Source organism: Nyctereutes procyonoides, unplaced genomic scaffold (assembly GCF_905146905.1).
Source record: "Nyctereutes procyonoides isolate TBG_1078 unplaced genomic scaffold, NYPRO_anot_genome, whole genome shotgun sequence".
Taxonomy (NCBI): Eukaryota; Metazoa; Chordata; class Mammalia; order Carnivora; family Canidae; genus Nyctereutes; species Nyctereutes procyonoides.
Genome location: NW_026575021.1, coordinates 15,772,170 through 15,799,570, shown reverse-complemented (window position 1 = coordinate 15,799,570; position 27,401 = coordinate 15,772,170). Strand labels below are relative to the sequence as shown.

General features: G+C 35.2%; 1 protein-coding gene across 1 annotated transcript in view; it reads left to right on the top strand.

Annotated features, from left to right (window-relative positions):
* The window catches only part of SLC30A9 (solute carrier family 30 member 9), a 78,529-nt gene that overhangs the window by 38,824 nt on the left and 12,304 nt on the right, over nucleotides 1-27,401 (top strand). Inside the window, exons 8-16 of the mRNA XM_055340725.1 lie at nucleotides 3,729-3,796; nucleotides 5,994-6,096; nucleotides 12,519-12,574; nucleotides 14,945-15,080; nucleotides 17,822-17,861; nucleotides 19,212-19,283; nucleotides 19,806-19,913; nucleotides 22,640-22,805; nucleotides 26,430-26,559. Of these exons, the coding sequence (XP_055196700.1) occupies nucleotides 3,729-3,796; nucleotides 5,994-6,096; nucleotides 12,519-12,574; nucleotides 14,945-15,080; nucleotides 17,822-17,861; nucleotides 19,212-19,283; nucleotides 19,806-19,913; nucleotides 22,640-22,805; nucleotides 26,430-26,559 (879 nt within the window). The remainder of the gene's footprint in view (nucleotides 1-3,728; nucleotides 3,797-5,993; nucleotides 6,097-12,518; nucleotides 12,575-14,944; nucleotides 15,081-17,821; nucleotides 17,862-19,211; nucleotides 19,284-19,805; nucleotides 19,914-22,639; nucleotides 22,806-26,429; nucleotides 26,560-27,401) is intronic.

Here is a 27,401-nt window from a genome sequence, read left to right as displayed (position 1 = left end):
TGCTGCCACTGCCTTTGCTGTGGAATAGCTTAGGCTGGTGAGAACCTGCCTCCTGGGAAGATCTGTTCCTCTGTGTTCCAATTGCTTTTGTTATGGAATTTATGTGGGTTTTTTTTAATAACTTATTTATGAGAGAGAGAGAGCATGGCAGGTGGAGCAGCAGAGAAGAGAGGAGGGAGAAGCAGGCCTCCTGGCTGAGCAGGGAGCCCGATGTGGGGCATGATCTCATAACCCTGGACCCTGGGTTCATGTGCTGAGCAGAAGGCAGATAACCAGCTGAGCTACCCATGTGCCCCATGGGTGGTTTTAACAGGATGCTTCCTGTAGTGAATCCTAGCTCCTTGTAGATCTCTTGTGTTGCTTTGGTCTTTGTCACTATTTCTGATCTGATGACTACCAACACATTTTCACCTTTTCTATGATCTTTTTATCTTTTTTATCAGCAATTTGAGCTCCATGGATATCTTTTTTGGTTATAAGATTCTATTCTAATTTTAAATATCTAATTTCCCTTTCTTATTTGTCTTATTCATCCCAAAAGTTCACAAACCTTTCTTCTAAAGAAATATTTTTCATCTTCCACTTTTTTTAAAAAATTAAATCTTATTTTTGTTTATTGGAGTTCAATCTGCCAACATATAGCATAACACCCATTGCTCATCCCATCAAGCGCCTCCCTCAGTGCCCGTCACCCAGTCACTCCCACCCCCCGCCCACCTCCCTTTCTACCACCTTTTCCTTGTTCGTTTCCCAGAGTTGGGTGTCTCTCATGCTCTGTCTCCCTTTCTGATATTTCCCACTCATTTTTTCTCCTTTCCCCTTTATTCCCTTTCACTATTTTTATATTCCCCAAATGAATGAGACCATACAATTCCATTGTATACATAGACCACATCATCTTTATCAATAAGTCATTCGGAGAAGGACAAATATTATATGGTCTCATTAGCAATGACAAATACCCACCATTTGCTTCGATGTGGATGGAACTAGAGGGTATTATGCTGAATGAAATAAGTCATCTTCCACTTTTAAACAGCATCTTTTCACTTAATCTCTGTGCATTCTTTTTAATGATTCCTAAAATAATTTTTCTTATTTTTCTCTCTTCAGCCAAATGATGCATGCAGCAATTCTCTATTATAATAAAACAGACATACTCAGTTTTTTATTTATCAATAAACAATAGAACTCAGAAATCTAGAGCCATGGTCATAGTTTATAGTTTGCATATCAGAGTTCAAGTTGAAATCATATGGATAAGGTTTCTTCCTGCCTCATTCCTTGTCTCAGCTCTGGAGGCAGTTTAAAGCAGAATTTGGGGGCATCTAGTTGCACAGTTTGTCAGGAGCTGGCCTTAATGCTTAAAATCTAGAAGCTCCCCCTTGTGTTCTGTTGTTCAGAGAAAGTAGGAGGTACTGTTTAAAATCCTGGTCTGTAGACCTGACTGCAAAACACTATAAATGTGAGAAATAATTTAAATAGGCATTGTTCTTTCCTAATGCCTCATAGAGAATCTCACCTCAGCTTTCTTGGCAGTACCCAGCTGGAGTGTAGCTATAGAATTCACGTGGAGTCTACAGCAGCCTGTCTTAGAGGACCTACACCTTCAGTAAGGGCTGTTTCCCCTTCTTCGGGGCCTTTTAGCCTGAATGCAAGGGGACAAAACTGCCGGAAGTGTGGGGACTTAACCAAGAACTAACTCTCACATGGCACAGCCCCGGTAGCCACCTCACATTTTACTCCTTGTTTTCTTCATCTGTTTCTCAGAATTCTAAATCAGTACATTAGATCTTAAAGAATCTTCTTATTTAGATGTACCCAGTGACTTGTAGACCGCTCTACCTGTTTTGACCAAATATGGAGCCATGAAAGAACATGTTGACAATGTGTACCAACTCCCAACATAAAGGAGGGAGCTAATAAGCATGCCCAGCATTCTCTCCCAAATCAACGTCTAGAGGGCCACTGGGGAGGAGGGGAGGCCACCGGTATGGGGGAGGGGGAAATTCTCTTCTCATGGAAATTTGAGGTAGAAGTAGTCATGTGCCCACCACCCATGTGCCCATGTGCAAGTGTTCTTGGAGTAGCAAGTTTCCTTACAATGCCTTGTTCTCTAGGAGTCCAAGACAGTCTTTCTCCTGGGTTTCTTTGTACTTCATTAACACCTCCTCTTTCTTCATCTCTTCTGCAAGAAACTCTGCTGATTCATTATAGACCCTTTTATATTTAAATGCTATTAGTAGGTCCAACTGGCAATTTCCCTAAAATAGATACCTAGTGCAACTGCTGCTCACTGTTCTCTTATGGAAACCTTAGTCTAAACCATCACCATCCTTTATCTGCAGTACCCTCCTAATTGTTCTTTCCACCTCTGCTTCTGTCACCATAATTTATTCTCTACATTTTAACTATATCTTGGAAAATCTAAATTAGATTATCCCAAATACCTACTTAAAACCATATAGTGCTTGCTTTTTGGCAGTAGAATAAGATTTATACTCCTTACCATGGTTTCCAAAATCCTGTGGGTTATGGTCCCTGCCTCCTTCTCTGTCCTCATCCCCTCCTATTTTCCTTGCTCTCTGTGCTCTTGCCACACCAACCTTATTTTGTCCTTTCCACACACCAGTCTTAGTTCTTTCCATAGTCTTTAAGTATGCTGCATGTATACTCTGCCTGAAACCATTCTCCCAGATTTTTTCATGGTTGCTGTCTTCTCATCATTGAACCTCTTTGCCGCTGTAGCTAAAATAACCCTTCCCACATACACCCTCCCCCCATACATGATCCTCTCCGTTCTTTTTATTTTATTATGTTCACTGTTATCTGATGTTATATATTTGTTTACAGATTCGTTTCTATCTTCCTGGACTAGACTGTGAAGTCAGTGAAGGCAGGACTCTTGTTTTGTTTACTGTTAGGTCCCAGCAACTAGAATTGTGCCAGTAGTTGCACAGTAAATATTTCTTGTGTAAATGACATAAGCAGAATATGTGAAGTGCTTTAATAGAAATGTAAAGTTCGGTAATAAATGTGCAGCAGAGTATTTATTCTGACAGACCAAGGAAGGTTTTACATAGAAAAGTGCCAGTTGGCTTAACATGGACTAGAATGGATAAAACCTGGACAAATTGTGGTAGAAGATGGTGATAGCATTCCAGGGAAAGGAAGGAGCAGGAAAAAAAACTCAGAAAGTGTACATTAAAGGAACAGCAAAACTACATTTAACTCAAAAATATTTGTTGCCTTGTTTCTTCTGTTTTGGTCTGTTTTGGAATGAAACCACTACTTGAGGTCTTTGGTATGGAGCACTAAAGAGTTAAATTAGAGAAGCAAACTTGGCTATAGTTATTCCTTGTTTAAAACAGTAACTTGCTCAAGAAATGGAAAAATTTTAGAGTATATTGATTTTAGTTCAATACATTTTAATCACTTTATCCCTAGTTTCTGTGTAACCAACTCATATCTTTTCTGGCAATATGCAAGAAATTACTTCCGAGGAAACAAAAATAATTAAGGTTTTGGAAAAGGACCCATATGTATTCTCAGTTTCAATATTGTCACTTTTTAAAGTAGAGATTCTAGAGCAAAAGAAGTAAATAACTAAATCTAGTTTTTAGGATTTGATAGAGGAGATATTATCTGGTGTGTCAGGGTCACTTATAAGCATTAAACTGTTTTTCTGGGAAATCTTAGAGATTCTGTGTGTGTGTTTGTTTTTATAGCCACGGTCCAGAACTACATCAGTTTTTTTTAAAGGTCCAGGAAAAGTGGTGATGGTTGCTATTTGCATGTAAGTATCATTTAAATTTTTAAAAAAATATTTTTAATATGTACATCCCTGAAGGTGAAAATTTATTACTTGGTATCTAGGTTAAGAATTAGAAGTTCATGTTGTTATAGAAGTAAGTTGAATGAGCCTTTGTTAATTATTGTCAGTAAAGTGTTGAAGCAAGAGTCCAGATAGATACCCATGCTTGTGCTGGGTCTATTTTTGTGGTTAAGATCTAAGAATAGTTGCTCTCTGGAAATTCTTTTATTTTCATTGGAATTGATAGAAGTCTTTTTTAAAAAGGTGAATTGGCTGTAACTAAACCAACCTGGGTCATAACTACTGAAGAATATTTACATTCTTGTTTTTCCCCACTTACCTTGGAAGAACATAATTGATATTTGTGCCTCTTTTTCCTTCTGTCTTCTTGATTCCTATTGTTTTATCTTTTGCTGACTAATCTATTTTAGGATGTTTAAAGTATTAATTTCATAATTCATTAGTTTGTATCTTTGTTTCTGATATACACACACACACACACACACATACATACATGTGTCACGAATTGTGGTAAGGTCTTGAAATACAAGAATAGAATACATAACTCTCATCTTTAAGGATTGGAGGGGCACTAGACTGAAAGAAGTCATGTACAGTGATGCAGAGAAGAGATGATGATGCACTAAACTAAGATAATGAAGGTAGGGATGGGAAGACCTATTTAGGTCCAAGATGTATTTAGAAGTATGGTCAAGAATGGTGCCCAGGTTTCTGGTTTGGACAATTGGATAGATATGGCGTCATCATTGAGAGGAGGAGCACTTGAAGGAGGGGCAGGATGGCAGCAAAGGAAATGATGAGTTTATTTTTGAATCTGAGTGATCTCTAGGGCATCAGGTGGAGTGATCAACAGCATTAATTCTTAGTAAAGTGAGGTTAGCAATTAAAGCTTTCTTCATTGGAAGAATGTGTGAATATGTGTAAGCTGCTTAGCATAATACTCAGGACATAATAGGTACTTAATAATTGATATTACGTGTTGGTCTGAAGTTCACAAAGAAGAGCGGGATTAGAGATTTAGAGTTGAGAGTTATTAACATATAGATGATAATTAAAACTATAGGAGTAGTTAAGACCACCTGGAGAATGTGTATGAAGTGTGAGGAAGAAAAATCCTTCAGAAGAAAACGTTGAGGCATGCTAACATCTGTGAAATGGGTGCAGGAAAAGAACCTGCAGAGTAGACCCAGGAAGAGAAAGGAGCAGGAAAGAAAGGAGAGCAAACCAAGAACTAGGAAGAAAACCAAGGATATCATGGATGCCAAGGAAGATCGTCTTTTAAGAAAATAGTGGCATACGCTTCTGCAAGATTAAGAAAAATACTAAAATGTTTTCAGGAATTTAGTAGCAAGAAACAGCTGTTGGTAAGAATAATGAGGTACATCTGAGGCATAAGCCATTTATTGTTAAATGGATTGAAGACTTAGTGCAAGATGTGGAAAACTGAGACAGCAGGAGGAGATATAATTCAAGAAATTATCTGAAATGGAAAAGAGGGAAAGGGTTATATAGTTTCCTTACTTAGAGAATTAGGATATTATTTATATAATAATAGCATTATAATAAAACATGGTAAGTGACTAAATGTAGTGCCCGAGATAAACTGTATTGGTCATTACTGTTGGAATCTGAACAGCTAGCTTCCTCAGAGCCAACCGCGTTTATTTTTAGCATCTATTATCTTCTAGTATGACTCTGGGGCTGTTTGGTCTAGATTTGTCTTCACCTCTGGCATCTGACACCTTCACATCTGGCCTGGTTAAGTAGACAGACTTTCACTAAAGTCTTGGTTTTTGATACTGGTGTGCTAGACAGTATCAAGTGTGCAAATCCTCTTTAACCTACCTAAGACACTTAATTTCCTTTCTAACTTTATTTTGTCCAAATACAAAACAGTCTCTCCTCATCAGTTCTCAGAATACACATATCAGTAATTTGTTTACACATATCATGTTTCTTCATTTGAATATTTAATGATATAATCTGTACTTTTCAAATTTGTATTCTTGGTATCTAAAATATAATAAATTCTTGAAGGCTAGGTATTCTTTTTAATTTACTTTGAACAGAATCTAGTATAGAGGCTTATATACTCAAATAAGCTTTTGGTGGAAATTTTTATCAAAACCTATGCTAAATTGTTTTCTTTCTCTCCTAGAAATGGATTAAACTGCTTCTTTAAATTTCTTGCCTGGATTTATACGGGTTCAGCAAGTATGTTCTCTGAAGCTATACACTCTTTATCTGATACTTGTAATCAGGTAAGGGTTAAAGGTTTTTTTCTTACTAATTTTCAAGTAAATGTTTTAAGGCCTTAGTCTAAAAGGTAACCTATTTAAAAACCACGATTCCTGTAGTTGGCTTGAATAAACTGAAAGTTTTTTAAAATTTTCGAATGATAAAGTACATAGAAATTTGATCATAGTATTTTTTTTTATTTTTTTATTTTTTTTTAATTTTTATTTATTTATGATAGGCAGAGACACAGGCTGAGGGAGAAGCAGGCCCCATGCACCGGGAGCCCGATGTGGGACTCGATCCCGGGTCTCCAGGATCGCGCCCTGGGCCAAAGGCAGGCGCTAAACCGCTGCGCCACCCAGGGATCCCCCAGTATTTTATTTTTAAAATCAAAGATCTTTATTTTTATAATTTTTTTTAGAGAGAGAAAATGGGGTGAGTGGGATAGGTAGGAGGGCAGGAGGAGAGAGAGAATCTCAAGCAGGCTCCACACTTGGAACCCCTAATCATAGTATTTTAAAGCAGATTATGCTTTAAGAACTTAACAAGAATGGAATACAAAGACATTCCATGCTCACAGATTGGAAGAACAAATATTGTTAAAATGTCTATATTACTCAAAGCAATCTACAGATATAATGGAATCCCTATCAAAATACCAACACTTTTCACAGAGCTAGAACAAACAATCCTAAAATTTATATGGACCCACAAAAGACACAGAATAGCCAAAACAATCTGGAAAAAGAAAAATTAAGCTGGTGGTATCACAATTCCAGGCCTTAAGTTATATTACAAAGCCATATTAATCAAGACAGTATGGAATTGGCACAAAAATAGACATGTAGATCAATGGAACAGAGTAGAGAATCCAGAAATGGGCCCACAATGATATGGTCAGCTAATCTTTGACAGAGCAGGAAAGAATATCCAATGGGGAAAAGATAGTATCTTCCATAAATGGTGTGGGGAAACTGGACAGTTACATGCAAAAGAATGAAACTAGATAGCCTTCTTAACATGGTACACAAAAATAAACTCAAAATGCGTTAAAGACCTAAATGTGAGACCTGAAACCATAAAAATCTGGAAGAGAGCAGAGATAATAATTTATCTGACATCGGCCATAGCAGTATTTTTCTTGATATGTGTCCTGAGACAAGAGAAATAAAAGCAAAAATAAAGTATTGGGTCTACATCAAAATAAAAGCTGTGCAGTGTGAAGGAAACAATCAACAAAACTAAAAAGGCATCCTGTTCAGTGGGAGAAGATATTTGCAAATAACATATCTGATAAAGGGCTAGCCTCCAAAATATATAAAGAATTGATAAAACTCAATACCCCCAAAACAAATAATCCAATTGAAAAATGAGCAGAAGACATAATCAGATATTTCTCCAAAGAAGACATGCAGATGGTCAACAGAGACATGAAAAGATGCTCAGCATCACTCCTCATCAGGGAAATACAGATCAAAACTACAATGAGGTATTACCTCAAACCTGTCAGAATGGCTAAAATTAAAAACACAAATGCAAGTGTTAGCGAGGATGTGGAGAAAAAGGAATGCTCATGCACTATTGGTGAGAATACAAACTAGTGCAGTCAGCCACTATGGAAAACAGTATGGAGGTTCCTCAAAAAGTTAAAAATGGAACTACCTTATAATCCAGTAGTCACACTACTGGGTATTATCCAAAAAATACAAGAACAGTAATTCAGTGGGATGCATGCACCCCTCTGTTTACGGCAGCATTATTTACAAGAGCCAAATTATGGAGGTAGCCCAAGTGTCCATCAGTAGATGAATGGCTAAGATGTAGTGTATATGTATCTGTGCCGTAAAAAAGATTGAAATCTTAACATTTGCAACAGCATGATTGCAGCTAGAGAGTATAATACTAATAAGCAGAGTCAGTCAGAGAAAGACAAATATCATGTGATTTCATACGTAGAGTTTAAGAAACAAATGAGCAAAGTGGGGGAAAAAGACTCAAGCCAAGAAACTCCTCACTCTGGAGAACAAACTGATGGTCACCAGAAGGGAGGTTTGTGGCGCTGGGTAGATAAGTGATGGGTATTAAGGAGGGCACTTGTCATGATGAGCACTGGGTGTTGTATGGAAGAAGTGACTCACTGTATTGTATACCTGAAACTAATATAACACTATTAACTATACGAGAAGTAAAATTAAAACGATTTTAAAAATTCAGCAAATGATTCCTTCTGATGTTGGGAAAGATAACCGAAAAGAGGCACAAGAGAACTTTTTGAGGTAATTGGAAAAAATCTGTGTCTTAATGGGAATATATGTTACAAGGGTGTTGATTTGTCAAAGCTTAAAGAGCTTTTTATATTTAGGATTCTTGCTTTGTGTGTGAATTTTATCTCAAACTTAAAATTTCCATATGTGGAAATGTGATTACTGAGTATATATTTTAAAATGTTAAGGAATTAGTATTAAAATTTTAAAGTACGATGGTCTGGTGTCTCAATTTCTAAAATGCCTTAGAGTTTTAGTCATTCAGATAAAATATTTAAAGATGAAATGGTGTGATGCTTAGAATTTACTTCAAAATATTCATGGGAATGGGTATGGAATAGAGAAAACAGATGTGGTTATGTATTTGTAATTATTGAAGCTGAGTAATGGATGAGTTGGGTTTATTGAAATGTTCTATTGGGTGTTTAAGAAACGCTTTATCCGTCTCTCTGTATGTTGACAGTTTCCATAATATAAAGTGCAAAAGACATGATATAGATTGTGATCAGCTTTTTAAGCACATGCACACTCTTCCCTGAAATCTGGCACAAATACATTCACAAAAGCAACATTAACAACTATATACAAGTATATATAAAGATAGTCTGAAATATCCATCAGACTCTTAAATTTCCTTTCCTGTCCTATTTGGTTTCTTTACAATGAGAATGTGTTAGTATTCTAATTAGAAAAACAAATACTTTCAGTAACAGATGGAGTGTAACAGAGGTAAATAAACCTGAAATCATGTGGTATTGGTGCTTTGAGAATCCTTTTATTTTTTTTTTAAAGATTTTATTTATTCATGAGAGACATACAGAGAAAGGCAGAGACATAAGTAGAGGGAGAAGATGTGGGACTCAGTCCCAGGACCCTGGGATCACGCCCTGAGCCGAAGGCAGATGCTCAGCCATGGAACCACCCAGGTGCCCCTGCTTTGAGAATCCTCGGTGAAGCATTTTTCTTGTTGCGAGTGTCAGAAAGGCTTTGATGAAAAAGATTTCAACTGGGCCTTACTGAGTAAATGGAAATTGTATTTCTTCTGTTCTTTTGAAAACTATTTTGGGACACTTCGGTGGCTCAGTCAATTAGGCATCCACCTCTTGATTTTGTCTCAGGTCATGATCTCAGGGTTGTGAGATCAAGTCCCATGCGTTGAGTCCTGTGCTGCGTGTGGACCCTACTTGAGGTTCCTTTCTCCTTCTTCTCCCTCTCCAGCTGCCCTTCCCTGACCCTGCTCATGCACCCCACCCCCCCTCCTAAAAACAAAAACAAAACTATTTTAGACGTATAATAATATTTCAAAAAATTCTAAAGAGCTCCTACAACTCAATAGCAGAAAAAAAAACCTATCTGATTTAAAAAATGAGCAAAAGAATCCGAATATTTTTCCAACTAAGACGTTCAAATGGCCCAGGAAGTATATGAAAAGGTGCTCAATGTCACTAATCATCAGGGAAATGCAAATCAGAACCACAGTGAGCTATCACCTCACACCAGTTAGATGAGCATGTAGAGAGAAGGAAACCCATGTGTGTGCACTGTTGATGCGAACGTAAATTGGTGCAGGTACTATGAAAAATAGTACAGAGGTTCGTAAAAGAAATAGAACTACCATATGAGCCAGCAGTTCCACTTCTGGAATTCTAATCTTAAAGCTGTCTGCACCCTCATGTTCAGTGCGGCATTATTTATAGCAGCCGAGACTTGGAAACAACCTAAATTCTATTTCAAGTAGATGAATGGATAAAGAAAATGTGGTATGTATGTGTGTGTACAGACACACACACACACACACACACACACACACAGAGGAATATTATTTAGACATTAGAAAAAAAAAAGGAAATCTTGTCATTTGTGACCTTGAGGGCATTATGCTAAGTGAAATAAAGTCAGACAAAGATAGATCCCAATTGATCTCACTTATATGTGGACTAAAACAAAAATACCCCAAACTTATGGATATAGAAAATAGATTGGTGGTTGCCAGAGACAAGGAGTAAATGGGGGTGGGTGAAATGGGGAGAAGGTGGTCAAAAGGTACAAACTTCCAGTTATTGAAAAATTAATTTTTGTAAATTTTTATAACTATAGTATTTTTTTCTTTACCTTTAGAGAGACAAAAATACCTCAAGTTTTAAATTTAGGCCTGTGCCTCTAGTGATATCTAGGTTTACAATTTCTGTGACAGTCCTTTTTTAAAGACTTTTCTTCTAAACATACAGCACATCCTTAACATTAATTGGTATGAATTTATCGAGCACCTGAATTTACAATACAGTGTTTTGAAGAAGACAGTCTTCACTCTGTCTTCTGTAAGGAGGTCAGAACAACTGGAAAGATTCCAAGGTGACATTTAAGGAGTTGCATGGTAGTATAATACTGAAGGAAAAATCAAAAAAGGGAAGGATAATCTTGGAGGGGGAAGCATTTATAATCTTCTTAGCCAGTAGATATTAATATTCATTATGCTGCAAACCAAGCAGATGTAGGTTATATTTACATATCTGATAGATATATCAGCATGTATATTTATATATGTATACACACACGCATTGTAATTGTGCAGAAAAAGGTCTGGAAGGATACATATCAAACCTAATTCATGCTACCCTACCTCTAGGGGAAGTGGGGGGGCACAGGGTTAGGGATGGTGTGTGATAATTTATTTTTATAGGAAAAACTAATAAATTTGGCCCATATTGAGTTTATGAAAAACTTGATATCCTACACTTCATTGCATGGCCAACCTGAATATTGATTTTAAAAATAATTGAATGCCCATTGGCTATTTTGTAAACATGATAAATGCATGCGTATGTGTGTGTGTATACACACATACACACAAATAGTGTGAATTAATGAATATTTTGATTTAATTTACAGTTCAAAAGAATTCTATGTTCTATCTTAATTTGCTTTCTTTTTTGGGGGGGTTTGATTAATCAAAAAATCATCAATTGTGTTTTTAATGGTAATCTATTTTAGATATCCAAATTCACATCAAACTAGAATAGAAAAGACTTAGCATAGTAATATCAGGAATTTCCAGCGGATAGCTCTTTTTAACAAAAAATGTGATTGAAAACCAAATAAATGAAAGAAAGGCAAGAAGAAAAGATGAAGTCCAGGGAGGAAGGAAGGAAGGAGAGAAAGGTGGTAACTGCGATTAAAGACATGTTTATAGTTTCGCCATATCTACTTTACGTTTTTATTTATTTATTTTTACTTTTTTACAATTTTATATATTTGACAGAGAGAGAGCGCACAAGTAGGGGAAGGGGCAAAGGGACAGGGAGAAGCAGGCTCCCCCTGAGCAGGGAGCCCCATGTGATGTGGATGCCAGGACCCTGGGATCATGAGTTGAGTCGAAGCCAGACACTTAACAGACTGAGCCACCCAGGCGCCTCCGTTTTTGTTTTTTTAAAGAAATAAAAATCTTAGTTGTAATTATTAGCCCTACATCTTTATTCTCCCCTCCCGCACCCCAGATAATCACTACTCTGTATATATTGATATGTCTACTTCTAGTGCATGGCTTTGAAGTTAACAGTAGAAACATATGTGCCTGTATACCATGTATACTATTCAAATTTTTTATTTGTACAGCTATACAAGTCACTTTTCCTATAAAAAACAAATAGACTAATGCTACTTCTCTCCTCAGAGATATAAACAGTTGAATGTGTATCCTTCTAGAACTTTTCCTGTGCTTTATATTATATGTTGTCTACAAAAATGACATAAGTTTTTTTGTACTTAACACACTGTTCCTAAACTTGATTTTTTTCTCTTTCACTTTAATATTTAATAGTATGTCTAGGAGCTTTTACCAAGTCAGTACAGAAAGCTCTATCTCAAGCCCATTCTATTAAACTATGGTAGAAGTAACTTATGGTTTGGCAGTACCATCATTTATTTTGCCATTCCTTACTGATGGATTTTTAGGTTGGCTTTCACATTTTTCAACTGTATAAACAATGGCATTTTGAACTCCTTTGGGTTCATCTTTATGTCTGTAAGGTAAGGGCTATAAACCAGAATTGCTTTGCTGGGTTATTGTGTATGTGCATGTAGTTTCTTTGCCCTTGTCAGATTGCACAATCCAGATTGGTTTTACCACACTGTACTCTCCATCTTGCTAACAATTATTTACCCCTTTTTCTTCTTGTCCATAGGGTTTATTAGCAGTGGGCATCAGTAAGTCTGTTCAAACACCAGATCCAACTCATCCGTAAGGACATTGCCTTTATTTTATTTTTTATTTTTATTTGATTTTATTTTTTGGCAGTAAGTTATTGAAATAAAAGCAGTTGAATTTTAGAAGTCTCCTGCAGCTTATATACCTGCAATTTTGTATTAAAGATTTGGTCATTTCTTTCACTATAGTATCTAAGATGTAAGACTCAACCACAGTGTCAAAATAAATTCAAGATATAATTTGAAACTTATGTTTTAAAATTATTTTTATGCTTTGTAACAGCATAGAGATCTTGTCCTCTTCATATTTGAGAATTAATAACAAAGCACATATTTTGATCTTAGAGTTCTATTTTATTTGGTTAAAGGAAACATTCCACATTTAGACTAACAGGCACTGAATCTGAAATTTTAGTGATAACTTTTATTAAATTCATATTTAATGTATTTTTTAATCCTTTTGTGATTTGGAAATAGTATCCTGTTAACATTTCAAAATTATTTGTAAAATGAGTATCATTTTTAGAATATATTATTTTGAGTTACATAAGTTATTTGATAGTTTTTTTCCTTTTACTAACACAACCAGCTAATACTTTTGAATTCCACATGTATCATTTATTTAACAAGCTTCAATATTAAGATTTTATCAATCTTAAGGCAAAAAAACACTTATTTCTGTAAAGGAGTCTACCTCTGTACTTTGTTTCTTTTGTTTTTTTTTTTTTTTTTTTTAAGATTTTATTTATTTATTCATGACAGAGAGAGGGGAGAGAGAGAGGCAGAGACAAAGAGGGAGAAGCAGGCTCCTTGCAGGGAACCCGATGTGGGACTCGATTCCGGGTCTCCAGGATCACGCCCTGGGCCGAAGGCAGGCACTAAACCGCTGAGCCACCCGGGGATCCCCTACCTCTGTGCTTTGTATAAATGCCTTTTGTTACTCAAAACCAAGACACTATTGTTTTCTTATAAATAATACTGTATTTTTAATATCCTAGAGATATCAACAAGCAATTATTGAGAACAGCTGGCTTTCTTATCTACTAATTACACATTGTTAAAATATTTTTTTAAAAAAAGAATTTTTTCCTGATCAGTTTTATACACCAGAATTTTAAAAACAGGATAAAATTTTACATTTTTAGGTTGTGGAGATTTTTGTTATTTTCAACAATCTACTTTAATGCTGCTCAATAGAATTTTCTACAGTGATAGAAATATTTTATGTCTGTCCAATATGATAGTCAATAGCTACATGTGGCTATTAAGCATATGAAATGTGGCTAGTGTGAAGAGTTACATTTAAATTTTTATTGTTTTAATTAATTTGAATTTAAATAGCTTTATGTGGCTGATGACTAATATGGGACAGTGAAGATCTATATAGTTAAAAATTTTTAGTAAGAACCCTACAGTTTTTTGAACACACATAGAAGGAAAGTAATAGCACTTAATTTAGATCTTAAATTACTTTAACTGAAAGAAATATGTATATCTTACAGTAGTTGGGGTAAATTTAGAAAAAGTAAATTTTCTAAATAAAGCTGATAAAGCATTGTCACATCTATAAACTGAGAATTCCCCATGGCAAGATCACTACATATTTGCAAAAATAATGAAAGAACAGTTTTAATTAAGATCTATTTTTAAATTGGCATCTGCCAGAAGGGTGCCATAGAGTTTGGCTTTGGGAGTAAATTTCCCAGGAAATATTTTTATTAACGTGTGATTCCTTTCCTCATCTAGTATGTCGTGTTTTGAGCTGCTTAAAACTCAGTATTTTATTGATACGTACAATAATACAAAATAATACACAGTGACCAAGATTCTTAAAAAAATAAGTGTTTTTTTAATTGCCATAAAAGCACCCAGAAAACTGAAGTTCGTAGTCCTAATAATGGTAGTTAGTTGCTGTGTGCTAAACTATTCAGAACCAGCCCCAAGTATCCAACATCACATTATAGGTAATAGAAATCACTGATTGGCAGTTCAAGAAGACCAAATATTCAGTTAAAAGCTGCATTACAGGAAAATTTAAATGTCAACCTCTTCATTAAACATCTGAATGCATTTTAAAAAGATTAATTTTATCCATATTTGTGGTACATAATAGCAAATTGCCTCTATTTAATCAAAACAGACTATATGGAAAAGGGATTAAAAAATACATGAGTTCAGTCATATCACTCTGTTTTTATATATTTTCAAAGATCTTGCAGTTTTTTCACTTTATGATTTTCTGATTAGATTTAAGTTTGGCCCTTGCATTTTACTTAAATATAAAACCATAAAAATTTTTATATTGTAAGAAGTTTTTGGTTTTCTTTTTCATTGACTTATTCAACGTGTATTTTAAAACAATTTTTATTTCCTGTAAACTGTATTATCTTTTTTTATTTTTCAGGTACGGATTTTCAAATATGCGCTATATTGCTTCACTGATTAGTGGTGTTGGTATTTTCATGATGGGTGCAGGATTATCTTGGTACCACGGAATCATGGGATTGCTTAATCCTCAACCAATGGAATCCCTTCTATGGGTAATTTTTTCCCCCCCCCCTCAGTTTTCACATAATATAAGATAGTGATTTAAGTACAGTGAATGTCTTTGTCATATTGATTTTAAAGAAGGGGACTAACATACCTTTTTTACTGTAATACAGGGTTATGTACCTGTAGTTGTGCATTTTAGAACATGACTAGACATGACCTCTAGGTGCATATGATTCAGTGATATTGAACAAGGGTATCTCTGTAGGTACTGGGGCACCTGGACAACCCAATTGGTTGATCTCAGGGGTTTCGAGCCCCACGTTGGTTTTAGAGATTACCTAAAATAATATTTTTTTTTTTTTAAAAAAAAGAGTACCTCTGTAGGTACAGTCATTAAGTACTGATTCCTTGGTTAAAATCTTGGACAGTTTCATTAATTTCTCGTTATATTGAACAAGAAGATCTCTGTTCATTTTTAGTCCCAAGAATAATCTGTCAGTAATTAAAATATCCAGTGCTACAAGATAGTCATAGTTTGGAATTGCTGTATTTAAAGATTTTTTTTTTTCTACTCCTGTCAATAGGAAGCCTGTACTGGGGGAATGAGAAGATGAGAGAATGGTCACCTTCCGTATTTTCCTATCTAGGGCTTCGGCCCTTCTTTCGTACTCCTGAAGTTGCCTCTGGCAGCATCAGAAGTGGGGATTGAGGGCAGAAAAGTACTGTTTTACTGGCACCAGCATCATCTTGCATTGGTTTCCTCTGGCCTTTGTAAATACTTAAAGCTGTCCTTTTCTCTCATGGAAACTTCTTGGAGATTACCCTGTGTAGCCACTCTGACTCCCTTGACAAGTGCAGATTGGTCATGTGGCACCACCCCCCTGGGCTTCTGCATCTTATGGTGTAGTTCCAGACTCTTTCTGCTGAGGTTGCCTTGCATTTTCAAGAAGGCTCTTGGGGCAGTTGATCTCTTTTCAAAATCCTACTCAGTAGGAGTTGATCTCTTTGCAAAAGACTTCTCAGAATTCTGTGGTTTGGCTCTCTGTGTTAAAACAGACATCTTTAATACCTTCTCAGTGAGAGTGCAGTTTTTTTCCCCAAACATAATCATCTACTCTGTTGACACAATCAATATCTGTAAGACTTGCCAATAAATTTATTTTTACATGTGCATTAGATGTAGTTCAGTGTAGTCTCTAAACACTAGGGATCCACATCCAGCTTTCTGAGCAATCTTAGCAGCTTAATAGCTTTCTTCAAAGAAATCTTCACTTTTGGCCTTTAACCTTAGCTCTTCCTCATGGGTTAGTGGGTGTGGAGTGAGGAGTTGTAAAGCCAGGCTGAGGCATTCTCTGTGCCTGAAGAGATGGTACAGCACCTCATTTTGGGATGTGGGGGTACTTACAATCTAATTTGTTCTCAATTGGAATGAGTCTCATTTAACATCTTTTTTTCCATTCTGAAAAGGTTCAGCCACTTTATAGATACCTCATTTGTCTAGCATTCATCTGATTTGTATTGTATTACTTTACAGAGACTAAGTGGTTAATGAAAATTAGTTAAATTTTCAATTGTGTTTAAGTTTTAAGGATTGTAGAACCTTGGGGTGCCTGGGTGGCTAGTTGGTTAAGCATCTGATTCCTGATCTCAGCTCAGGTCTTGATCTCAGGGTCCTGAGCTCAAGCTCTGTGTTGGGCTCCAGTGCTGGGTGTGGAGCCTATTTAAGGAAGAAAAAAAAGCTTCTAGAAGCTCTTCTGTCTTTTTGCAACTAAATGAGGTTACATCAGACTATGACTATTATTAATAAATCATGGATTCAGTGTACCATAGACTAATTTATGTTTATTAGGTATTGGAATCTTTGGCTGATATATGTGGTTTCCCTTTATTGGGTGTTAAATCCTTTCAGGAAAAAGGATTAAAAAAGTTATTGGGCAGTTTAGCAACTTTTAATTATGCTTTAGGTTGGCAGTAAGATTCAGTGGAGATAGCCTCGAATTGAGACTGGAAAACACATATTCTAGTTCTTACCCTGGTATCATTTCTATGTACTGAAGCAAATCACATAGCTTTTGGACATTCAGTTTCCTTAACAGAATTTTAAGAGTATCAGACTAGGTTCAGAAATTTCTAAACTTCTATTTCAGGGAAGTCTGTGGTTCCAAAAAGGTAATGCAGAAAATTCTATATATGTTTGGTTTGAATTTCATTTAAATTTCTAAAAATTTGTATTGCGAGGTTATCTCTTGGTTTAAATTTTTTTTGTGAATATTTAATTCAAGTGTGTCCTGGTACTGCAAGGAGGGTGATGTAATTCCCCTCTCCCAAATTGATCACTGTTTATAACTGCTTATCTTTCTGAACCGGGGTTGGTACTGGGCATCTGAAGAAAATCCAGAAATTATGTGGGTATGAGTGTGGATCTAACTGCGTCCTGGTATCCATACCCCAGATTTCAAATGTTTTGTGTCCATTTTGAACTTGAGAAAATTTTTAAACTAATTTTTTCATCTTTTATATCATGGATTTAACTTAGGTCGTGTTACAACATTCTATAGATAGATTACTCTTCTAAGTATTAAAAAATGAGATGATTATCAAATTTTTAACTTTTATTTTTTTCCTTTTATGAAGATACACTATCTATCTCATTGCCCTCATTTGAGCTGTGTCCTTATCTGGCTAGGATTTGAATTTATGTTTCCATTTTAAACATTATAAACTTTATGCATGAATCATTATGATTCTCTAAAAAATATGAACTTACACTTTAATACTTATTTTCTAGGCATATTGTATTTTAGCGGGATCATTAGCATCCGAAGGAGGTATGTACTGTTACAGTATCTCTTTATTTTTAATTTAGTAATATATATTCAGTCCATTTTTATAAGTTGCTAAATTCCACTGATTAAAGAAAAACTGTGGAAATAGAAATTTACTTTGAGCGAGAAAATTCTTTGTATAATGAACTGTGGTTACTACTATAATGGATGGGGGCAAGAGAAAAGCTATATTTTTGTTCTTGAGTGTCTTAATCATAACACTCAGAATATTCGGAATGGAGTGTGAAAACATAACTATATACTGAGTTTTTAAAAATCTGGTTTTAGTGGGGTGCCCGCGAGGCTCAAGTCAGTTAAGTGACTACCTTCAGCTCAGGTGATGATCTCAGGGTCCCGGGATTGAGCCCCACATTGGGCTCCCTGCTCAGTGGGGAGCCTGCTTCTTTTCCCTATCCCTAAAATCTTTTTTTAAAAGAATAAATGACGCCCAGGAGGCTCAATGATTGAGCGTATGCCTTCGGCTTGGGGTCGTGGTCCTGAGGTCCCAGGATCGGGTCCCACATCAGGCTCCCTGCATGGAGCCTGCTTCTCCCTCTGCCTCTGTCTTTTTCTCTCTGTGTCTCTCATAAGTAAATAAATAAATAAAATCTTTTAAAAAATAAAGAATAAATTAATAAAGATCAGGTTTTAGTAGTGTTAATCATGAAAGGCCGACTCTTTGCAATAAAATAGTTCAGTTTCCTCAAGTTTCAGCTGTAGTATAGAAGTGCTACCTCATGCAGGAAACTGCCTAACTCATTGCTAGATCCATAGTATACTTATTCTAGTACATTGTCATTTGCTATGCATAGTGTTCCCTTCATCTTTGAGAGTCTGTAAGATAGTGCTGATACTACCTGCCTCAGAAGGTTGGGAGGATCAAACATGATTGTGCTTGTGGTGCCTGCCAGCTAGTTGCTGTCCAAAAATTATGGTCATTAAGGTTGTGGTAATGATACTTAAATTACTATGGTTTTTGTTTTGTTTTTTTGGATTTATTTATTTTTTCATGAGAGACACAGAGGCAGAAACACAGGCAGAGAGAGAAGCAGGCTACGTGGAGGGAGCCCGATGTGGGACTTAACCCCGGATCCTGGGATCATACTGTGATCCGAAGGCAGATGCCCAACCGCGGAGCCATCCAGGCGTCCTATAAATTATTATTATTTAGAAATAGGGATTCCTTGTGTTGTGATGATAATTGGAGTCTTGATAATGACCAGTTAATACAGAACTTTTCTTAATTGACAACCCTGGCATTAAAAGTGTTGTTCCTATTTATTTTGAGATGCCATCTTTAAAATTTGGAGGCATAAAGTTTTTTTCTCGCTGATATGAATGCTTTTCTTTCAGCAACGCTTCTTGTTGCTGTAAATGAACTTCGTAGAAGTGCTCGGGCTAAAGGAATGTCATTTTATAAGTATGGTATGTATCTTAGAAAATAGGTGTCTTACTTCATCTCCTTTGTTTTCGAAAATTGCCCAGTACTATTGCTTTTTCCTTTTAGAGGTGTACAAAATATATCTCAAAGTCTTCCCTGTGTGTCTCTTACATTATATATCATCTCTTTTAAAAAGAGAAATGAAAAATAAATAAATAAATAAATAAATAAATAAATAAATAAATAAATAGAGAAACGTGTGATATGAACATGAATACTTTATATTTGAATTTTAACTTAAGTGAATTATTTTTGTATATGTTTATATAACTAGAGAAAGTAATTTGACTTTATTTTTTTTAGTAATTTGACTTTAAATTACTGTCAACATTTAAACCAATAAATTATGTTTACATTGAACAAGATTTTTAAAATCAGGATCTCATACATTTTTTAATCTTAATTTATATCTTAATTTTAAGTGGATACTTGTTAAAATGTTACCTGATAGTATCAAATTAGAATTTGAGAAAGTTTCTTTTCTTGTCTCTATCCTAATGATTAAGTAATGGAAAGTCGAGATCCTAGTACAAATGTTATATTGCTGGAGGATACTGCAGCAGTCTTGGGAGTGACCATAGCAGCTACCTGTATGGGCCTTACTTCTATAACAGGTAAATATTTCTTAAATTATGGGTGATTTATTTGGACTACTTTAACTCTCTAATATTGTGGGCATTTTCTTTTATATCTTTGAATAATTTTAAACCAGTAGATTGTTAAATACTAATTTCATACTAACCATTTATTTGTGTAAGACAGATAAGACGGTTAAAGTCTTCAGAGTTCTCTCTCAGAAATTTTCTCTTAGTTTAAGATAAAGTAGGCTGTTGTTAGAGCATTTCTAATGTGCTAAACCTTTCTAGCTGTGGCTTAATAAATTATGCAGCTACTCTGAGCTTTAGTATTGCTGTTTGGCCTAGTGACCTTGCAGATTTATTAAGATAATAAATGGAAGAGAACTTTAATAAACTCTAAAGTTGTAAATACATATTGTAGCTCTTGTTCATTTGTCTTTCATTGCTAGGGCCAATAATTGCTGTCACTTTCCTGTTTTTTGGACTCTCTAGTTGCTTTTATCCTCATTTTGGTAGCTAGTTCATTATTTTGAAGACCTTGTAGTATGAAAAGATCCCCATTTCTGAGGTTGGAATTCTCTTGGAATGGAAATTCTTCCATGCTTATCCATTTGTTTTGTACATTTGAAATAATTTTAGGTGATGAGCTTCCACAGTTCTACAGTGGTTCTTAAAATACTTGAAATATGAATGGGTTTCTATCTATCTAATCTATCTATTTATCTATCATTTTAAATTACATCTTAAGACTAAACCAGCCTTCTCTGATGTTCACTGTGATCCAAAATATTTCTCAAAGTTCTGATTGTTTTTCTAATTGACCTTACCATTTTAGACATTTCTTAGACAAATTATTAGCAAAATTTTAAGTGTCATTTGATGAATAAGTCAGCTTTTAATAGAATATTTTCTTTTGTATAATAATAAAAATAGTCAAACTTATGTGAATTTTTAAATTTTTATTTATATATTTTTAAAGATTTGTTCACTTATTTTTTATGAAGGGAGGGAAGAGGAGGAGAGAGAGGCAGAGAGAACAAGTCGGAGAGGGGCATAGGGAGAAGCAGACTCCTCACTGAGCAGGGAGCCTGACATGGGGCTTGCTCCCAGGACTCTGGGATCATGACCTGGGCCGAAGGCAGCAGGCACTTAACTGAATGATCCACCAAGGTGTCCCAAACTTACATAAATTTTTGTGTTAAGAGTTTCACATTGTTTTATTTAATCAGCTAAATTAATTCATTTAAATTGAATAACATTCCAAGAAATAAATATTTTGCAAATAATATTTCTGTGATTTCTGTAGGATTATTTATACATGTATACTTTTAAATAATTAGATAAATTTGAAGTTTCAAAGAACAGTATTTGATTTTGAGCTGTGTAATTACAAACCTCCTAGTAGATTACATTTTACAAACGGATCATTTTTAATACTTTAGTACAGATTTAGTCACTTTACTTTTGTAATGCTATATTCTGACTAAATGTTAATAAAACTAGTATGTAAATTGACTTTTTTAAGTAATATGTATGTTTTATCAAGCATTAAGAAAGGTAAATTTAATATTGACATTTGATCTTTAGAATAAAAAGAATTCTATGAGTCTTGTATGTAAAATTGATTATAAAATTTAAAATCTATTGATGTCTGTTTTATAAATATTAACCTACACATTCAAAGATAATAAATCAGCTCTTCTCATAGGTCTTAATCCTCTCCCAGAACCAAACAGTCTGGGCACCTGGTTGGCTCAGTGGGTTAAGCATCTGCCTTTGGCTCAGATCATGATTCTGGAGTCCTGGGAGCAAGGCCTCCCCCCCCCCCCCCCCCCCGCCGTGTCTGGCTCCCTGCTCAGTGGCGAGTCTGCTTCTCCCCCTACCCCTCCTCAATTGTGTTCTCTCTCTTCTGCTCACTCTTGCTCTCTCAATAAATAAATAAAATCTTAAAAAGAAAAAAAAAATCAAAACTAACAACCTGAGGCAGACTTTAGAATCAGAATCACCTGGAGGGTTTGGGAAGACCGAGAATGCTGGTCCCAACTCCGGGCTTTCTGATTCTAAGTCTTAGGTGAGGTCTAAGAACTTGATTTTCACCAAGTTCTCAAGCGATGCTGATGCTGCTGATTAAGGAATTGTACTTTGAGAACCCCTGTTCTAAGGTACCTGTAGCATGCATCCAACTAACCTCTCTCCTTTGTATCTAGAATGGTGCTAGCTATGTATCATCCTTGGTTGAATCAAAAGAATGATCCATATCATTTTTTGTATGGCTTAATTCTCTCACAGAACCTTGATAAGAATAAGGGACAAATTATTATTTTATTTTATTTTAAAAATAAAATAAAATAAATTTATTTTATTTTTATTTTAAAGCTGGTTATTTTATTCAGCTTTTGATCTCACAGTGTTGTCTGTATGGACAGGAAAAGAGCTGATATATCAAAAAGAAATGGATTCTATTATATTATTAGTATGTATATGTCATCTTTAATCTAAAATGATCTAGAACCCTCACTCATGTAATGACCAGAATCAATAAATAGATCCTAAATACTTAAACCACATAATACTCCTATATAATGTGAGGCATATTGTAGCATTCCCATTTTGGTGTAGTATAGTAAACCTATTAGGAGAAGGTCATTAAAAGAAAGGAAGGAATTTCAGGTCCTTTGCTTTAGTAATTTTGGTTTTTTTCTCATTAAAGCTGACTGAAATAATAGAAAATGTTAATTTATTGACTTCTGTGCTTTATTTAGGTAATCCGCTGTATGACAGCCTAGGTTCTTTGGGTGTGGGCACGTTACTAGGCATGGTCTCAGCATTCCTCATCTACACTAACACAGAAGCACTCTTAGGGCGATCCATCCAGCCAGAACAAGTGCAGCGGCTTACTGAACTCCTGGAGAACGACCCATCAGTAAGGTCAGCTTATTCCAATGATGGTGCTAAAGTTTACAAAAATATATTATGAAATAGAAATGCTTGCTTTATAAATACTTCCAAAAGGGTTTGTCGTTCCCTAGCCTTTAGATAGAAGTTTTTAATCTATGACTTTTCAGACTTGCAACCTTGTAAGAAAACAAGTGAAAGCATTTAGGAAACTCCCTGTTTTCTTTTAAATTCTGTGTATCTTTAATTTTTAGAATAAGGAACAATTAGATGATTGAATGGGAACAGAAGTTTGTAAGCAGTTGTCTCCTTAATGTAGAAGTACGTATGTGGAACCTTCATATTTATATTTTCCCTATATTTGTATTATAATTACAAATTGCTATGTTAAATTTAAGAAGATTTTTATTCAATGAGGGAGTGATTACCAAATTGAATATAATTTATACTCCTTTTGAAAATAGACTTCTTGTTTTAGTTTATTTTAAAAGTTTTTCCTTATAGTCTTTATCTTTTAAATGATATAAAGATGAAAAACTTGACGGGGCACCTGGCTGGCTCAGTCAGTAGAGTATGCAACTCTTAATCTCTGAGTTGTGAGTTCCAAGCCCCCCATTAGGGGTAGAGTTTACTTAAAAAAAAAAAAAGAAGAAGAAGAAGAAGAACTGAGGACTTAAGGGGTAATCAAAAGAGATAAAGCATTCTAATTAGTACTTTTTAGTGAAATTCAAGCTTCAGTGATATGGAAGGAGTAAGCCTTTAAAAAATCTCAATTTCCTACTAGCTACATATGTATGTTGAACTTTAGAAGAATGCGTTTTTCTTCTGTTATAACCATATCTTTTTTTTAAAAAAAAGATTTATTTATTTATAGAAAATACAAGTTGGGGGATGGGCAGAGGGAAAGAATCTCAAGCAGACTTCCCACGAGCATGGAGCCTGCCTTGGGGCATGATCCCACAGCCCTGAGATCGTGACCGGAGCCAAAATCAAGAGTGGAATGCTTTTAACAGACTCAGCCACCCAGGCACCCCCTTATAACCAGAATCTAAGTTAAATCTTTTAATAATGACCTGTATATCTGAATCAGTAAAACAAATGAGTAAATTTTACTAGATTTATATTCCAAACTTTACATTTTTAATTTGGAAAAATACCTAGCTAGATCTAGATTAGAAGTTGAGTGTTCTTAGAATCAGTATTATTAGACTTAGTACTTGATTAATCCATGTTAATATCCTTTCCTCGTAATACCTTGGTCTGGTTTTGGTATGAAGGTAACATTGACAATACAGAATGAGTTGGGAAGTCTTCTCTTCAATTTTTTAGAAAAGCTTGTGAAGAATTGGTATTATTTCTTCTTTTAATGTTTGGTAGAATTGGCCAGCAGTGTTCTCTGGGCATGGGCTTTTCTGTATGGATAGTTTTTTGAATACTTACTCTACCTGTTTACTTGTTACAGGTCCCTTCAGATTGTCTGTTTCTTCTCAAGTCAGTTTCAATAGTTTTATGTTTTTCTAGGAATTTGTGCTTCAGTTCTAAAAGTTATCTAATTTGTTGGCATAGAACTGTTCCTAATTTTCCTTTATAATCCTTTCTATTTCTTTAGGGTTGGTGGTAATATTTCTTTCACTTCTGACTCTAGTAATTTGTCTTCTCTCCTTTTTTCTTGGCCGGTCTAGCTAAAGGTTTGTCAGTTTTGATCTTTTCAGAAAACCAGCTTTTAGTTTGATTTTGGTTTTTTCTCTATTTCATCAATTTCTGCTCTGATCTATATTATTTCCTTTCTTCTGCATGCTTTAGGTTTAGCTTGCTTTTCTTTCCAGTATCTTAAGATGGTAGTTTAAGTTTTTCATTTGATAACTTTTTTTTTTTAAAGTAGGCTTTTATAGTTAGAAATTTCCCTCTATTACTTTCACTGTGTCCTATACAGTTTGATATGTTGTATCTTCATTTTCATTCATTCCAAAGTATTATCTGATTTCACTTTTGATTTCTCCTTTGGGCACTGGTTATTTAGAAGGTTATTTGGGCGTCTGGGTGGCTCAGTCGGTTAAGCGTCTGCCTTTAGCTCAGGTCATGACTGCAGTCAACGTGTTAGTTGGGACCAGAGGCGTGTCCTGGGGAGGGATCTGCTTCTAAGCCTGCTCCCGTAATTGTTGACAGAATTTGGTTCCTTATGGCACGGGCTTCTCCAACATGGCAGCTTACTTCCTCCTAGCGTGCACAGTAAAGTCACAGATTCGTCATCTAATCTTAGAAATGATAGTTCCTCACTTTGCCATGTTCCCTTGGTTACAAGCCCTTAGCTCTAGCCCACATTCATAGAGAGGGGATTGCGTGAGGGTTTGAGGGCAGGAGGTAGGGTCTTCAGGAGCTGTAGCAGAGAAGCAGCTTATTACAAACACTTTTCTATCTGCAGTTACTTATGTATAAGAACATAAGGAAACAGTATGTGAATATTTGCATTTACTGCAATTTAGTCTTAGTAAAATAATGAAGTTTGTATTTTGTTAGGACTAAGGCAGATACACTTTTTTAAAAAGAAAAAAAGTATATAGCTTCTTGCCAGCCTGGACAAGTTTTGTTTCATTTTGCGCATATACAACTTTATAAAATCATTTTTATTTTTATCCTAGTTGATAAAGATGCTTCTATAGTGCTATGGCTAAAGAATTTTAGACTCAGTATTTAGTAACTTGCTCAGGATCACTCAGAAATTAGGGTTGGATGTTTTGAGTATTTGGAGTCTCATTTATGTTTGTTTTCCTAAAGCCTTCTATATTCCCAGGATTCAGAGTGTTTTTTATTTTATATATCCCATAAAGAAAAGATGTTAATAGTGCTTATCATGGAATAGAATTTCTCAGTGGTTTTCTACAGAAGATTGATTGCTGAGGGTTAGGGTGGAAGAGGTGAAAAGCAGTTACAACCCTAGAACATCTGCTTCCCTTTCTCGGAGACGGAATGGTATAATAATAAATAATAATAATAAATAAAAATAAATAATAAATAAAACCACTGGGTTTGAGTGTCTATAAAGATCTGGAGGGGAGTCCTGCGTCTGCTGTGGACTAGCTGAATTACCATAGGCAAGTCGCTTAGGCCCCTCTGGGACAGTTTTATAATCTGTAAAGTAAAGGTGCCAATTTATCTACATTCTGAATTCCATTCATTAAATGCCTACCATGTAGTTGCTTCCATGTGAAACATTTTATGTATGTGTTGGTTATTATTTACCATATTCAAATCCTTTTAGGTAGTTGTTATTAACTTCATTCCAATAGAGTACTTCACAGATGAGTATGAAGGCTTTTAAAGAAAGTTTTTAAAAAAGGAAAAAAGGATTATGAGACAATATGACAACATTGTGGAAAAGAGATTTAGAGTTAATTTTTTAATCCACAAACTAATTCATGTATATACAAACCATAAAATAAAATATATTAAGTTTGCATCTTCGGCATTATGCAAAAATATCTAAATGGACGTTTGTTTGGATATTTATAGATGGCACTTAATGGTGAATACTGAGACCCGTCTTGGTGTATTTTCATCACTGATGGGGAAAAAAATAAAAATTCTGTACTTTGTAATATTAAAATGTATAGGTGTGCATAGCGTATATAAATTTATGTGCATTGTTATTGATTGCAGAGCAATTCATGATGTTAAAGCCACAGATCTGGGATTAGGGAAAGTAAGATTTAAGGCAGAAGTAGATTTTGATGGACGAGTTGTTACAAGATCATATTTGGAGAAACAAGATTTTGACCAAATGCTACAGGTAAGTTTATATACTCACTGTTTTCTTAAATAGTCAAGGGTTAGAAAAATAACTTTTTAAGTAAATAAAAAGAAACTTTTACAGTCTTAAAGTCAGTTAGGCTTTCAACTTCTTAGGGTTCCAAAATTGGAGAGAGACCGTTTTATTTGCTGTAGAATAGGTGGGAGGAGACAGCAGAGGAGCAAACTATATTATTTTAGAAGATAATATAATGAACACTGCAAAGGTTACCACTTGCCTTTGTCAAATTTTAACATTTTAGTCTACTATCTTTGCTTAGGGTCTTGAAAAAGGAAATAAGTTGTTAAAAAACAGATGAAGCCCTTGTTTTCCCCTTCTAGGTCCCATTCTTCTTCCTCCATCCCTACGACTAAAATTGTCTTGAATTTAGTGTTGTCATTTCCATTCAGTTTTTAAAATACTATTTATTTGTTTGTTTATTTGTTTATGAGAGACAGAGATAGTGCCAGAGATAGCAAGAGAGGCGAGGAGAGGGAGAAGCAGATTCTCCACTGAACGGGGAGCCAGATGTGAGGCTCGATCCCAGGATCCCGGGATCATGACCTGAGCCGAAGGCAGTTGCTTAACTGACTGAGCCACCCCGGCTGCCCCTCCATTCAGTTTTCATACCTTTCATCAGACTTTTCTTAGCATAGTATATAGTAGCATTTTGGATATTTAAAAATTGATGTAAATGGTATCATACCATCGATTTCCTCTCGCGGGTTAGCAGCATGGTTTTGAGATTCCTCCATGTTAACATATACACACATACATGTGTTCATAGTAGCTTCTAATATATTAGCATATATTAATATTCTAGTTTATTTTAATTGTACATG